The 16,131-nt window shown below is 38.6% G+C and overlaps 2 protein-coding genes across 3 annotated transcripts in view; one reads left to right on the top strand and one right to left on the bottom strand.

The window, feature by feature from the left end:
• lrrc1 (leucine rich repeat containing 1) overlaps window positions 1-15,957 on the bottom strand; it is a 30,132-nt gene extending 14,175 nt beyond the window's left edge. The window contains exons 1-4 of one of the 2 annotated variants that reach the window (XM_077612932.1): window positions 15,264-15,957; window positions 3,985-4,102; window positions 2,478-2,556; window positions 2,094-2,183 (exon numbers count right to left, since the gene is read on the bottom strand). In XM_077612932.1, coding sequence (XP_077469058.1) covers window positions 2,094-2,183; window positions 2,478-2,556; window positions 3,985-4,102; window positions 15,264-15,422 — 446 coding nt within the window. In that variant the 5' untranslated portion in view covers window positions 15,423-15,957. Of the gene's footprint in view, window positions 1-2,093; window positions 2,184-2,477; window positions 2,557-3,984; window positions 4,103-15,023; window positions 15,180-15,263 lie in introns of those variants that run through there. The other variant, XM_077612933.1, reaches the window with a different exon arrangement.
• The window catches only part of klhl31 (kelch-like family member 31), a 33,475-nt gene that overhangs the window by 4,875 nt on the left and 12,469 nt on the right, over window positions 1-16,131 (top strand). The gene's annotated exons all lie outside the window — the stretch shown is intronic.

The following is a 16,131-nucleotide window of genomic DNA, read 5'->3' as shown; positions in this document are numbered from 1 at the left end:
ATTTCAATTCCTCCACAAATTGCCTTCATGTAGTCTGAAAAGCTTAGATCACATGTGTCAAAGTGGCGACCCGGGGGCCAAATCTGGCCCGCCACATCGTTTTGTGTGGCCCAGCAAAGGAAATCATGAGTGCCGATTTTCTGTTTTAGGATCAAATTAAAATGAAGAGTATAGATGTATGTTACATTTCCTGATTTTCCCCCTTTTAAATCAATAATTGTAATTTTTAAATCATTTTTTCTGTTTTTAGTTCAAAAATCATTTTGTAAAATCTAAAAATATATTTTTTTAAAAAGCTAAAATAAACATTGTTTTAGATCTATAAAAAAAATGAAGATTCAGGGATTTTAATCCAGTTCTTTTAATCAATTTATTTAAAAAAAACCTAAATGTTATATCTAAAATGGTCCGGCCCACGTGAAATCAAGTTGACGTTAAAGCGGCCCGCGAACCAACCTGAGTCTGACACCCCTGGCTTAGATGAACAGAATTTTTTTTTCTAAAAACAGTTCAAAAACCTTCATTTTGGCTGTGAATGGTGTTTTTTTGTTCCCCAGGAATTTCAATTGATTACAAATTTTACACCCTTCAGTGCATTACTGTTCACATTTCTAAACGGCATAATCAAAACTGTCCACCCTAAGAGCAAATACTCTTACTAAAAATCCTGTATTATTCATGATCTCACACAACGTCCACAGGACTAAGAACCTTGAATAGTTACATCTGAAATAGATGTTAATTAGGTCTGTGTTGATCAATGAGATTTGTTTGGCAGAGAGAGACTTAGTCTGATCTGATTCCGCCTTAAGCCAACAGCTCAATGATTCAAACAAAGTCGTCATGTTTATGCCGGATACATTTTTCATTAGGCGGAACGCCTTGAACGCCCATCCAACCCCCAGAACATCCATCTTATCCTCTTCGGCAAATCCAAAAGATGTTGTTCCATGAGTATTTTCGTTAGCCTCCCTTCTTGACGTTGAGCAGTATTGAACTTGTAGTGTTACGCAAGCGACAAGATATGCAACATATGGCCGTACCAAGGGGAACAAGGCACGAAAGTTGGTGCTATATTTTAGGACTGCACAAATGCACGTTCAAGGAAAGTCATTAAATGATTTTTTTAATGGAATATTGAATTATAATGGAAGTTGAATATATAGTGTTGGATTATTGGTGGAAGCTAGCAACCGATTTTACCCGATCGTCTCAATATTTGTTTTTCCCCTGAGTAATGTTTGAAATACCCTTAATTAGAGTAATCTTATTCCTGAGATATGCATAGTTTTATGTCACACAATGCGTTCTTGAATTGACCTATGAACTAGAGTTGCATTATATGCAAAGTGAGATAATTCAAATATACAGTAGGTTTAGTTAAGCAGCATTAAATATGGTCAAAAGGAAAAAGATGTATTTGTATATTATGTTTGTGTTATGAAAGGTCTTATTTCAACAATAACATCATTCCTGTCTCTCTTTCTTTAAACTCGTATTTTGAAAATGAAGGAGAGATACCATGATTACATCATGGATTCCTATTTCATATATTACAATGGCCCAATTCTTCATGCAGCAGTTTAGATTGAGGATTAGGAAAATGAAAAACAATATAGAATAATATTGACAAAAGGCACTGGGATTTTTTTCCACTAAATCCTTCCTCTAAAAGCCCCAACTTAATTTCACCTAAAAATCCACATTTCCATTAAAACATCCCCTGTGGCAATTGACCTAAAAAAATTGCATATTTATGTTATTAAATTCAATTAGAATTTGATGAGAACAAGAATGTCTGCAGAAGGGCCTTTTCTCAACATGCCGATTAGGTCACAACTGACAAGCCTTTTGCTTTTAAAAATGTCACCGCACCATGAATTAGACTCAGATCAAATTTGCATATGCCAAGCAATTAAGAAATACATTCCTAAGAAGGTATTTCACAAACAATTCGACAAACACTGTAGAAGCAAAGAAAGAGAATCACTATCTGAATAAAACAAAGACGGAGCATCTTCTTACTCTTGTAGAGACACACAATTGTGCTCATTATGTCAGGACAAATGTGACACTTAGGTGCAGTGACTCACTTTCCAATGTTATCTGGTAGAACTTGCAATGAGATGTCATTGATGGAAAGGCATGTTAAATTCCGGAGCTCTGGAAAGCTTTCAGGTAGCCTGGAAGAACAAATACTCAACATTATTCTGGTACATGCATCCAATCTAGTACATGAAGCACTAAGCAAACAGCAGTATCAGAAGAAATAAATCCCATTTGCTCTGGTTTTCTAATAGGCTATTATTTACATGTTTCTACTTCTCTAACTGTGCTTACTTACCATATCTTTCAACCCATTAGCACTTGTCATTATCATCTTTATTAGAGTGCATATAAAGCTTGAGCACTCATTGTGGTCACAGCAACGACACCATAATTGTTTTTTGTGTTTCTGCAAATGGCTGTCAAATTACCTTGTTAATGGATTTCCACTGAAATCTGCCACTTGGAGGGCTTTGCAATGTGAAATGCTTTCTGGGATTTCCAATATATCTGCACACAGGAAGAGCAAACCATGCAAAGAAAGGGGTCAAAAACATGGTGACCCCATGGAACACAACTTGTACCAGACCAGTTCTTAAAGCTCACCAGCAATGCTTTGGATTTTTTTTCATAGCATATTGATGCCAGTCTTTTGTTACATAACACCCGTGGTGGTGTTAATTGGAAATAACAATATTATTAAGAAAAAATAAACGCTTGGTATTGGAGCGTCTGACTAAACCCTGGTGTTTCTGGAGGCAGGAAAGGGATTTGAAATGCTTTCCAAAAACATGAAACACAAGGAAAACATCATTTTCACAATACAGTGGTACCTCGAGATACGAGCATAACTCGTTCCGGGACTGAGCTCGTATGTCGATTTTCTCGTAACTCAAACGAAGCTTTCCCATATAAATGAACTAAAAACAAATTAATTCGTTCCAACCCTCTGAAAAAAACACCAAAAACAGGATATTGGATTGGAAAAAAATGTTTTATTTGTTCTAATTTGCCATCTATTAACAAAGTAACAAATAACTAGTGGTTTAATAGTATACTAAAATGTGTTTAATGGGGACAGAGGGGGGGGGGGGGGGGTACTTTTTGCACGGCAACTCGCTCGTAACATAACAAACAAATTTAAATGAACTTGGATTATGATCCAGACACATTCAAAAATAAGTTAAAACTACTAAACTTAATGCTTATTTTGTTTTAAATTTTGATACCTTTCTTCTCCCAGGTTGTCTCTATTTGCCCCGCCTCCATCCTGACTTTCAGATGGAACCTATTGAGGGTTGTTGTTTGCTTTTGTATTCCCTTCAAAATATTCCGAAAATGATGCACACCAATGTCCTCACAATAGGATAATGCACGACCACTTGCCAACGAGAAGTAGTATATATAACTCTCGTATTGGCGATCGCCTCGCCATTCGCTATGACTAACGGGGGAAAAAAACACTGAAAAAATGCAACGCTCCGCCCAGTGCTCGCAGAGACATTACACAAGGGAGTTGCGACCAGAGAGACATTACACGAGGGAGTTGCGGGGAGAGAGACAGTGCCCATGATGTTCTTATGAGAAGCCTCTTGCGTCCGCTGTCTGCTCGTATATCAAAATTTGTCTCGTATGTCAAGATAAATATTTCCGATTCGATCACAAGATCAGATTCCGATCTACTGATTGTATGTGTTTTCATACCAATGTGCTTTTTCTGCTGATGCTGTAAATCAAAGCATTTATGTCTGTCTTGGTCTACTTCTCTTGAGAAACTAATGAACGTGACTGGGCATCGTGCAATCATTGTAACCAGAGCATTTCATAACTTTCATGTGAACAAAGTGATTTATCATTTACTGGTTAGATTATATTTTGCATTATCTGTACTGGACAACCACTAGTAAATCATATCAAAGTTTTCATTAAAGCACTTACCATTTCGCGATACATCCAACTCTACAAGTTGCATGAAGTTGGCTATTTCTGGGGGGATTCTCTGAATCTCGTTGTCACTGAGGCTGAGTTTTCTTAGCTTCACCAGCTGGAAGAATGGCTGGAAAGTTTAAAACAACAAAAACATACATTTAAGCCATTTTATGCACTTGAAGATGTTTTATGGCCACACTATGGGGCATACATTTAAAGTCCTTCCTTTAAAAATAGAGAATTCTACAAGTATCATTTCTTGATATTACAATGATTAAGACGTGAAATTCTAGGCAACAAAATAGTCTTTGCGTAGGTCCATTGAAGGTCAACATGACAATCGCGATCTACCAGTCGACCGCCAAGGTTTCTATTGGTAGATCGCATGACAATAAGATTTGATCCAGTCATACTCCCTTTCAATTAAAACAAGGAGTATGTTGGTTCCGTGCTCATTTCATTTCATGTCCTTTAAGACAAGAAAAGGTGAAAACTTCTCTACACTTGAGCCCAAAGTGAATGCCCTTTGCTACTACGTGCTATTTGCTGAGCTAGTACTGGCAGCCAGCTGGGGGTGCTGGACCCTATCCCAGCAAACTAGGGGCAGCAGGCGGGGGAGACCCTGAATTGGTGTCCAGCCGATCGCAGGATACAAGCAGACGAACAACCATTCACGCTCACACTCGTACCTAGGGCAATTTCAAGTTCAACCAGACTACCATCCATATTTTGGGGATGTGGAAGGAAACCGGAGTACCTGGAGAAAAGCTACACAGGCCCGGGGAGAACATGCAAACTCCAAATCCAAGATGTATTTTCCCAATCGTCAAATATGCCATCGATATGTGCAGCACAACAGTGGAATAAGCCGAAAGGGAGGAGGATATATTAGGGTAAACCTGCAGTTTTGAAGCATTTTTTCATCCTAATGAATGATTACAGTGCACGCAGCGTTGTCGCCCACACATCGACGGCTGTGCGATCGGACAAGTTGATGGGCATCACATTTGAAATGTTGGCCTCAGTGTTGAGCTGTTAGCGGTGGCTTCTTTTCTACACTTGTGGAGAACATTTCGAGACAGTTAATCATTCAGTAGGGGTGAGAAAGTGGAACGTGCCTTAGGCCAATGAGTCATGTTTGCCATGCTGCAAAACATATTCTCTTGCACCTGAGTATGAACCACCCCTTTTTTTAATGAATATTCTTTAAAACCCTGCAATGCATAGAATCTGCAAATGTGAACCACGAAGTAGCAAGGGATAACTATATTATCTCATACAGTGATGAAAAGCATATCAATATAGATAATTGCTGAGCCTGAAGAAAAAAAATAGATAAAGTTACGCTAGGTCCTTGAAAAGTAGATATTGAGCAAAGAAAGTTTGAGCATCCCTGGTTTCGGAGGTAAATACGTATTGATTCATAAGTCAAAATTAATGGCAAAATAACAATTATCGAAGGAACAATCCATTATCGGGCCTGTTTAATGCCAAACATTTTACTGCATTTTTATAATGGACTCATCTATATGGATGGTACAAGAAATTCCTTGGTATATTTAGATAGATAATAATATTCCACAATCAACAATGTCATTGATAAAGATTTTTTTACTGCTTAGGCAGTGGCAAAAACTATTTTCCCGTGTGGCCTTGAATGCACCACTAAGGCCAGACGATCATAAACCTTTGTTTACACTTACAATAGAGCAGAATTGAGTTCTAAAATGTCGTATACTTCTTTGTCATGCTTTGACGCATGTTTGCGCATGACCCTGCCTGACACTTCTCGTAAAAATGTATTCTTTTTTGTATTGGACGTTGATTGCGCAAAGCCAAGTCAGAACGGTCACAACTCATTAAGGAGTCAACACTCTTATGAATAACCTATGTCGTAGTTCAAGAACGGTGCAATTGTACACTAAACTGACTCTGCACTTTGGTACGGTTGCATTTAGTGGTTGTCTCTCTCTATATACTCTAAGATTAACTGCCCGACAGTCAAGGGTGTTGTCTGCTTTTTGCCCTAGGTCACCTGGGAAGGGCTCGGGCTCCCAGTGACCCTGAAAAAGATAAGCGGTACGGACACAGTGATAAATGAGGTGTTGTGATGTCATCAGGAAGGTCATTTTGTTGATTTGCAAGAACATTTACGACAGATGACTTTAGGAAGACGAAAGAGGAGGTTTACTGATGTGGTGAGGGATGATTCGCAGATAGTTGGAGTTAGAAGAGATCATGTGCCAGTTGATGAAATAGATTGTTTTGCTGTGGCAGTTCGTGAATAAGGTTCAGTCAAAAAGGAAAGAATTCTACAACTGATGAACATGACTGGTCCAGCAGGTTTGGAAGATATTGGAAGCAATCATTTAAATTCCTATTGTTAATGCCTGGGAATCTTGTTCTTCCATGTATCAATCCGTCATTCATCTTTAACGGCTGTACTGAAGAATCAATAACTACTGAAGGCACATACAAATGTATGCCCATTTTTACTATATGTTTTTCTTTTCAAAGAAAAAAATATATAGTATGGATCAGGAAAAGAAATGAACAGCGGCGGAAACTAATTAAGCGCTAGAATCAACTTGCACAGAAAGTAAGCCAACTGGCAGCAGGCAAATGTAGTCGGTGCATGTAAGTACTTGATCCAGCTCACTGAAACCAGCAGTCTGGCCTGTGTAACCATTTTATTTTGTTATCATGACTAAATTTCTGAATGAATACATAGTTCCATGATAACAAAAAAAAAAAATTATACATAGAGCACGTGTCAAAGTGGCGGCAAATCTGGCCCGCCGCATCATTTTGTGTGGCCCGGGAAAGTAAATCATGAGTGCCGACTTTCTGTTTTAGGATCTAATTAAAATTAAAAGTATAGATGTATATTAAATTTCCTGATTTTCCCCCTTTTAAATCAATAATTGTAATTTTTGTGATTTTTTTTAATCAATTTTTTCTGTGTTTTTAGTTCAAAAATCATTTTGTAAAATCTAAAAATATATAAAAAAGCTAAAATAAACATTGTTTTAGATCCATAAAAAAACTGAATATCCGGGGGCTTTTAATCAGGTTCTCTTAATCCATTTATTAAAAATAATCTAAATATTACATCTAAAATGGTCCAGCCCACATGAAATCCAGTTGACGTTAACGCGGCCCGCAAACCAACCCGAGTCTGACACCCTTGTACTAGAGTGTTAGGTAGTAGTTGGTCACAGGAGAAAAAAAAATGTTTAAAAAAAAAACTACGGTGTATTTCGATATGTTCATCAATATTATTTTTAGTCTTTGTACACAATAATCAAAATATTTAAAACTCAATTTGAATAGTTAACATTATAATCAAATATTTATATTTATCTATAGTAGGCCTGTAGCGATAAATTTTAGTGGACCATATATAGTAATCCCTCGAATATCGCGGTTAATGTAGACCAGACATGGCTGCGATAATCGAAAAATCACAAAGTATGGTCGCCCCTATTATAACTTTTTTCCCCCTTCAGTGCCGAGTCCTAGTAGCAAGAGTTGCTTCCGCTTACGAGTTTCAGCGTGGATTTTCATATTTTTATGAACTTAAAAAAAAAACGTTTTTTTTTTTAATAATTAATAGCGGGGGGAAAAAACAATAAATAGTAAAGACACGATAATCGATGGATTACTGTATGCGGTTTCTTAAATTATTGGTGGTATGCAACAGAGCTGCCAAACGTCAAAAATAATTTGTCATATTTTTGCAGTGGGGACGCTACTTTCACAATTGAACGTTTTGACAATGTACAAAATGATTAATTTATTTAGAACATGAGGGTAATCGTCAGGGTAAGTTAAAATGGAGTCAAAAACTTTTAACATTTAAATTTTTATCATTTAAATTGCTGGAAAATAAATAATTGCTTGATTTTTGGGGGGGTTAGTAGTTTGGTAAAGACTGTCGTAGCAAACTACGGAAGATTCGTAGTATTTGCCAGCTCTGCAATGCTATTGTAAAAAAATGAAACAATTTAACAACTAATGTAGTGACAATATATCCTAATAAGCCACCCATTGAAATGTAGTAGATGTTGATTTGAAATAAAACAAAGTATCTTTTAAATAAAATAGCTGTTTTTTAAACCACAATGCATATTTCATCTGAAATCTTTCTTACTGAGCATATGAAATAAGTGAGAATCATAACGCCATTTTAGTTTTTTGCCAAAAAACTTCACTTCAAATGGTTCCATTGGTTCATAGCAAGCTAAAGTAGGCCATAGGTACATAGTCTTTCACCTTAGGCTAAAAATTTTTTTTAAGTGATACCTATCGGCAATTTAACGCGATGTGACTTTTGCTTGTTTTCAAAAATTCACACAGAAGTGTCCAATTATCTTTGTAAGGCTATGATGAACTTGTAACTCCACAAATTAACAATGCAGAAAAGGGATTAAAAAGAGAACCACTACTTGCTTCCAGGCAGAGCAGATGTCTGATCACTGCATAATAAGCACTTTCAAATAAAACACAACAATTTAATGGGTTTTTCGAAAAAATAACATGCCTGACTCCACTATAAAAATGGTACACGTGTACATCAGTTAAAACAACCCTTAATCCATCATCTGTGCTCAGAAATGTACTGCATGTTTGCAACTTTTAAAATCCTTTTTTCAACCACAGCTTCAAATATCAAAATGACAATAGCATCAAGGATTTCCTCGCTACTGCAGTTTTTTCCCAATGCAATTTTACCGAGTCAGCATATATTCCTTTTGCAGCACTGTCAGACATCCAGCTTGTGACAGCTAACATTATCATGGGCAAAAATAAGACAACCGATACATACTTCAGAAAAACGTGTACATCAAAACAAAAGAAGTTTCACGGTGGCACTGGAATCTGGTTGACAACAACACTGACATATAGCACACGTTTGCAAGTTGTACCCGTTTTTCTGGTTAATCAATTGGTTCCACTCCCCTTAGAACATTTCTCTTTAAAAACAAGACAAACCCCAAGCAATGAGAGTCAAAAATTAAACCTCTGAAATCCTAAATCACTGATTAAAATGTTTCAGACTCAGGTACGCCTGTTTTGGATCATCATGCAGGAGGAAATGGCATCAGATGGTTGCACATCACATAACTAAGATGATTACAAAAATGTATGAGACGGCTTGAAATCTACTTTCAAGATAAATGGCTAAGAGAATTAAGATTAATTAAAAGCAAAGCATTTTGATAGAACCGCTTATTTCCTGGTAAACTGCCATCATGATTGTCCATGCATGACTGATATGTGTACTTTCCATCAGAGAACTTCGTGCCACTCATTGCATACAGCAGTTCTAAATCACCATCAAGGCTAGGACAAGCAACCTCAAATGTGGGACAATTGTAACAAATGCTTAAGCCATGAATCTTTTCAATAATTAGTAATCATTATTGACTCAGTAGTGGTGTCCCGATCCGATACTTAGTATGGTGGCCCGATGCGACTATTTTTGGAGTATTGGATTTGGTCACGAGATTGGACGTGATCCAATTGTCACCTGTGTTTTCAGGTCACTCGTCCTGTTCGGCTGCTGTAAATCAAACCACTAGGCAAATATGTCTGCTGCGAGGGGCTACATCTCTTACTAAAGACAGTGACAAATCATTGTGTAATATCATAAACAAAGCATTTCCTGATTTAAGTACAAATGAGGTAATTTATCATTTACTGGTAACATTATAATTTGGAATATGGACATCGGATCGGCATTGGCAAAGCGTATCTTGAGAAAAATCAGATTGGAAGTAAAGAAAAAAATGAAATCAGACCTAAACTTTGACACCCATCTATAGTTTTTCAGTAAACCTTTCTAGTGCCACCTGAAAAATATAACCATAATAAAGGGGATTTTGTCTAAACAAGACATGAAAACAAGTTTATCCATGCATTTATTTCTAGTGAATGGTATATTGATAGTTTTTTTGAGGATTGTGGACCAAATTAGAGAATTTGCATATACAGTACTGCTCTACTTACAAAAAATCCAAGTTACGAAACAAGTTCTAGAACCAATTAATTTCCTAAGTAGAGGTACGAATGTACAAGTAAAATGTTCAAATTTGTTCTATTTTTACTGTCTTGATAATCCAATGCAACTTTTATGTATCATTTTGAGTTTTGAGATTTTCATGTGATGTAAAGCACGTTGTGTTTAATTAATTGTACTACACAAATACATTTGACTTGCCGATTCAGGCATCTCAATATTTAAGTGTGAAACCTGGTTCAAGTGGAAGATTGAAAATGTGTTGCTCAACATGACATATCCCAAGATAGAGGCGATCAAGCACACAAAGAGTGCTTTTTTTCCACTCTAGTGTCCCCACAACATGACTGTAAATGCCACATCTACATCACATGGTTGAAGAAACACTTTGCTATGGTTTACTCTGTAATCAAGTAGGTATGAAGTTGATCCAAAATAAAGTTCTGAAGGCGTTAGCATGATAGATGCCAAGTGGCCAAACTTTCCTAGGAAAAAGTCCCCTTTATTATGGAGATATGAACTCATGAAATCTCATCTCATTCTCTGAACCGCTTTATCCTCATTAGGGTCACGCAGGGAGTTGGAGCCTATCCCAGCTGTCTCCAGGCCAGAGGCGGGGGACACCCTGAATCAGTGGCCAGCCGATCGCAGGGCACAAGGAGACGGACAACCATGCACAATTCACACCCATACCTAGGGGCAATTTAGAGTGTCAGATCAACATACCATGCATGTTTTTGGAATGTGGGAGGAAACCCACGCAGGGCCGGAGGGAACATGCAAACTCCACACAGGTGGACGTGACCTGGATTTGAACCCAGGACCCCCTGTGAGGCTGACGCGCTAACCACTTGCGCCACCGGGCCGACCACTCATGAAATTGCGCATGCAAATATGGGTTGTTTTAAGTCTGCAAAACAAAACAGTTATTCAGTACAAAAGTCGTGTTTGAATGCCAAATGGTATTATTATTTTATTTATTTGGTCATACAAGCTTTAGACTATCGAAAGCAGATGAAATTATCCATTAATAGAGAGCCCTTAATTAACAAAAGCATTGCGGACTGTCTCACTTTTGGAATTGGCTCTATTAAGTTATTCCCTTGTAGGAATATGGCATTTATACCATTTAGGCCAAAATGAACCAAAATAACATATTTGAGATTATTGCAACGCTCAAAGTTTTATATGCTTGTGAATTTTTAATTCGAGGAAAACAAGTTACCTTGGACGTACAGCGACAATGTTCGCTTATCCATAAAAGAGGAAAATGCTGCAATAAAAATTGAAGTGGATAGCAAATGTTTATCCAGTTATGTTTCATAGCATTGAGGACTTTAGAAATATGGCATGAAGAATGATTAACCACTTCCCTTCTTGGACATGCTTTTAAGAATCCTTTTATTTCGCTGAACATGAAAAGAATACTTCAGAATTGGACCCACACATCGTGGTGTGCGAGTTGTTAGCGCCTCGGCCTCACAGTTCTGGGGTCGAGGGTTCGAGCTCAGTTTGGTACTCACTGTGTGGAGATGTTCTCCCCTTGCGTGGGTTTTGTCTGGTCATTCCTGTTTGCTCCCACATCCCAAAGACATGCATGATAGGCTGGTTGAACACTCTAAACTTGTGACCCTAGGTGTGAGTGTGAATGGTTGTCCGTCTCCTAGTGCCCCACGATTGGCTGGCCACCAATTCAGGGTGTCCTCTGCCTGATGCCCTAGTTAGCTGGGATAGGCTGCAGAATCCCCCGCGACCCTTGTGAAGATAAGTGGTTTGGAAAATGAATGAATGAATGGAGTACTGGACTCAATTTTCATAGTGAAAATCCATTCTGTTGATACTCTGTTCTAATGTAGTAGTGTTTTTGCTGAATTAAAAGCCACTCATGGCTTTCAATTTAACATGAAATTATGTCAACCATATTGAAGTAGCGAAGGCATACGTTTTCAACTAAGCTTTTAATACTTCTATTACTTTAATATAATTGTAAATTGATACATAAATGTTCTTTGCTGTACTTTAGGTAACTGTAAACAACAATAATATTAGTTCTTTAAAAATGGTAGCCATCTTGCTCGAACAAAATAAGTTTCAACTAGTAAGTCATTCAAGCCAAATTCATACTTAGCAAACAGTGTCATTTTGGGGAAAATTAAAAATACAATATTTCAAGTTAAAAGAATGAGAAGTAAAAATATAAACAAAATTTAAGTAGTAAGGCTTCAAGTACCAATGCTTAACGGCAAAACTTATTTCTTTCTTAACAATCAAACAATCTTTAAAAAGGGAGAAGATTGCTTTTCCACCAAACCCATAAAAATTGAGCATGTCCATTTCCCCTTTGATAATTTGTTGAGGGGCTGCAGGTGGGTCCAAACCCTGGTCTTACTGTGCCTGCATAGGTACTGCGAAAACCCTTTACTTCCACAAAAACATGTTAGTAATTGAAAACTATATTGTACGAAAGCATGAAAAAAATGGTTATTTACCCAGCAGTTGACCAGCTGAGTATGTGCTTGAAATTCAAGAATGAACTAATTAATGCAAGATAAAAACAAATACAACATTTTACACTGTTGTATATTGTATTAATCACAGCTAGCATGTTATTTGCCTCAGTAGACTTGAGTAAATGTTTACATTTGGCTGAGGGCAGGAAAAGCGATATCAACCTGTTGTTGTCTTGAACATGAAACGCAGGTGAGCTTTGAGTTTTATGTTATTTTATTGATTCAAGGCATGTCCCAAAGACATTAATAATTTATGCCATTGGCTTTTAACAAGTCCTGGTCCAGGAGTACTTTGGCAGGTAGTATCAGCTCCATCTAAAGAGGACAAGCACTATAAAAAATGGATGAATAGACAATCCAAATTATTTACAGGCTAGTTACTGGCCTATTTTATTGATTGGTCCAAAGCAGAGCTATTTATTTCTTAGTATTTAAAGCCTGCTACTAGATTGAACGAGTTAAGAACGATAGTGTCCCACATCCTGTTTTTACTTGCCAGGGTCAGCTGTACAGCAGAACTGGTTTGGTGGCACAAACTGAGAGTACAAATGCAAGTTAGTAAGAGCAGATGGTTTGCCAGAGAACAGGAAGCAGTTTAGAAGATAGGATTGGATAGAACGACACTAGTGGAATAAGGACAAACATTGCAAATTCTATCAGTAGTATTCCGCTTAATCCAGTAGACTGGGATTGAACGGGGTCAAATTTGTGGAACCGATCTCAGGGGTCTACAGATTATTTTTGCCATCTACTCAATTTTTGGAGCCTCTGATTTATGAAAAGGTTCACATTGAGAATTTGTCTTTTAAACCGCACGCAGTTGATCGTGTTGATCTGAAACGTTCAAAGGCTGACAGGAAATTTCCGGTTTCCTCAGAATGATAGGATATCAGTTTTATTACCCTGACCCACTTTGTCCACATATCTTCCCCGTTGGTGCTGCGAACCAGTGTACTTCCTAGAGATGTTCCTTACTGTACCACATGACCCTGCTTTCTTTTGAGGGGCTGAATACTAAAGCAGACTAAAACCATCAACAATTGTACAATACGACTAAGGTCGTAAATGTTAGGTCTACAAGCAACTGCTTCACTTGTGATGAATCGATGGCAAGTTTCCAATACAAATTGCGTTGAAATCTCCAAAAGATACTGTGTATAGAAGAACTAAACACTTTGCTGACTTGATTTGTTAGAGGTCTTTAGACCATGTAGAAGTTTAGCCAACTAAAACCATCAACAATTGTACAATACGACTAAGGTCGTAAATGTTAGGTCTACAAGCAACTGCTTCACTTGTGATGAATCAATGGCAAGTTTCCAATACAAATTGCGTTGAAATCTCCAAAAGATACTGTGTATAGAAGAACTAAACACTTTGCTGACTTGATTTGTTAGAGGTCTTTAGACCATGTAGAAGTTTAGCAAACTAAAACCATCAACAATTGTACAATAATGAGGAAGGTCGTAAATGTTATGTCTACAAGCAACCGCTTCCCTTGTGATGAATCGATGGCAAGTTTCCGATACAAATTGCGTAGAAATCTCCGAGATACTGTTTATAGAACTAAACACTTTGCTGACATGATTTGTTAGGTCTCTAGAGTAGGGGTGGCCAACTCCGGTCCTCGAGAGCCACTATCCGGTGTATTTTCCATATCTCCCTCCTCTTGCACACCTGAATCAAATGACCAACTCATCAGCAAGCCATCCAGAAGCTTGATACCGATCCTGATTATTTGATTCAGGTGTGTTGGTGGAAGGAGACATGGAAAACAGACCGGATAGCGGCTCTCGAGGACCGGAGTTGGTCACCCCTGCTCTAGACCATGTAGAAGTTTGGCAGACAAAACCATACCGGTCAACCTCTGCCGATAACTGCCCTTATAAATGATTATGATTCCCCTTACAAACCCCCCAAAAACCTTACAAACACCGTACGAGTCGTACGGTGTTTGTAAGGTTTTTGGGGGGTTTGTAAGGGGAATCATAATCATTTATAAGGGCAGTTATCGGCAGAGGTTGACAGGTATGCAAAACCATCAACAATTGTACAATATGACTAAGGTTGCAAATGTTAGGTCTACAAGCAACTGCTTCACTTGTGATGAATCGATGGCAAGTTTCCAATACAAATTGCGTTGAAATCTCCAAAAGATGCTGTTTATAGAACTAAACACTTTGCTGACTTGATTTGGTAGAGGTCTTTAGACCATGTAGAAGTTTAGCAAACTAAAACCATCAACAATTGTACAATATGAGAAATATCCTAAATGTTATGTCTACAAGCAACTGGTTCACGTGTGATGAATCGATGGCAAGTTTCCAATACAAATTGTGTTAAAATCTCCAAAAGATACTGTTTATGAAGCCAAACACTTTGGTGACTTGATTTCTTAGCAGTCTAGACCATTTAAAAGTTTATACAAAGAATTGTCTGTGGCCAGACATAAAAAGTCAGGCCTCTGGCTGAGATCAGTGACCAAACAAACATGTTTGCGTTGAAAGGCCACAAACCTGCAGATATACGTGCAGTGTAGTTAACCCGTGGAAAATTTCCACCTCCACGGGCTTGCCTGCTTTGCTGATCTTGCGTAACGATTGTCCCCGTGTACCAGCGCATTCTCACGGGATGGATGGATCAGCTAAGCGGTGTGGCGTTCAGTGCCACCTCATTATATTTCAAACTGCCTGAATCTACGAGGCCTTTTATAGGGCATGAGCAAGAGAAAGGTGTGCGGAATCTCGCTCGCTTACCTTAGGCAAGTCTCGAAGTTGGTTGGCGTCCAGTAGGAGTTCCTCCAAACTGCGTCCGTAGCGGTAAATCTCATCTGGCACAAAGAGCAGCGAGCAGTGGCGTCTATCGATCATCTCCACATGACGGTTGCACCGCCACAGGGGGATACAGTGAAACATCGCGGTGGCAGGGCAGCTTGAATGTCGTACCCGGGCGAGAAACAAACAAGACAGGTTGGGGTGGAGTGGTAGTGCTGGTAGTACTGGTAGTGGCGGTAGTGGTTGTAGTGCTGGTGGTAGTGGTGGGGGCGCAACAGATTGCCACGACGGGACCGTCCGGGTTCGAACTAAAATAACCGTGAAGCGAAACGAACAGGTGGTTCGTAGCGAAAGTCCGGCCGTAAACAAGTCCAAGGTGGCGTTTGTTAAGTGACGATCGACATGGGAATCACTCTCCGACCGTCCGCCGTCACTTTGCTTAGTTTGAAGGCACCCGCCGAAGCAAGCCCGCGCCGCCACCGCCGCTGAGACACCGCCGCTTTTTACCGCATAGAATCCGGGCTACATCTCAATCGTGCTTGAGTGAAACAGAAGCATTGCCGTGTCTTCGCCTAGTTCCCGGAGTTAATTTCCTTTCGCGTTCAGATTCTGACCCGGAACATTCACTCCCTCATTCCAATCCTACGTCATCACTCCTGGCGGCTCCTCCCTTCCTCCCTCCCTGGGCCGCCATGTTGGGACGGAAACGCCCCTTTTATAGGGAAAGTTACTATTACGTATAATTTATTCATTTTATAATTAAAAAAACAAATTGTAATTAAAAACGTGTAGTTGGAGATTACATTTGGGGTAATGTAGGAACTATTTGGGGGCACCCTGGCAGATGAGT

This window comes from Stigmatopora argus, chromosome 11 (genome assembly GCF_051989625.1).
Source record: "Stigmatopora argus isolate UIUO_Sarg chromosome 11, RoL_Sarg_1.0, whole genome shotgun sequence".
Classification (NCBI taxonomy): domain Eukaryota; kingdom Metazoa; phylum Chordata; class Actinopteri; order Syngnathiformes; family Syngnathidae; genus Stigmatopora; species Stigmatopora argus.
The sequence above is the reverse complement of the archived record's forward strand: the minus strand, read 5'-3'. Positions and strand labels throughout refer to the sequence as shown.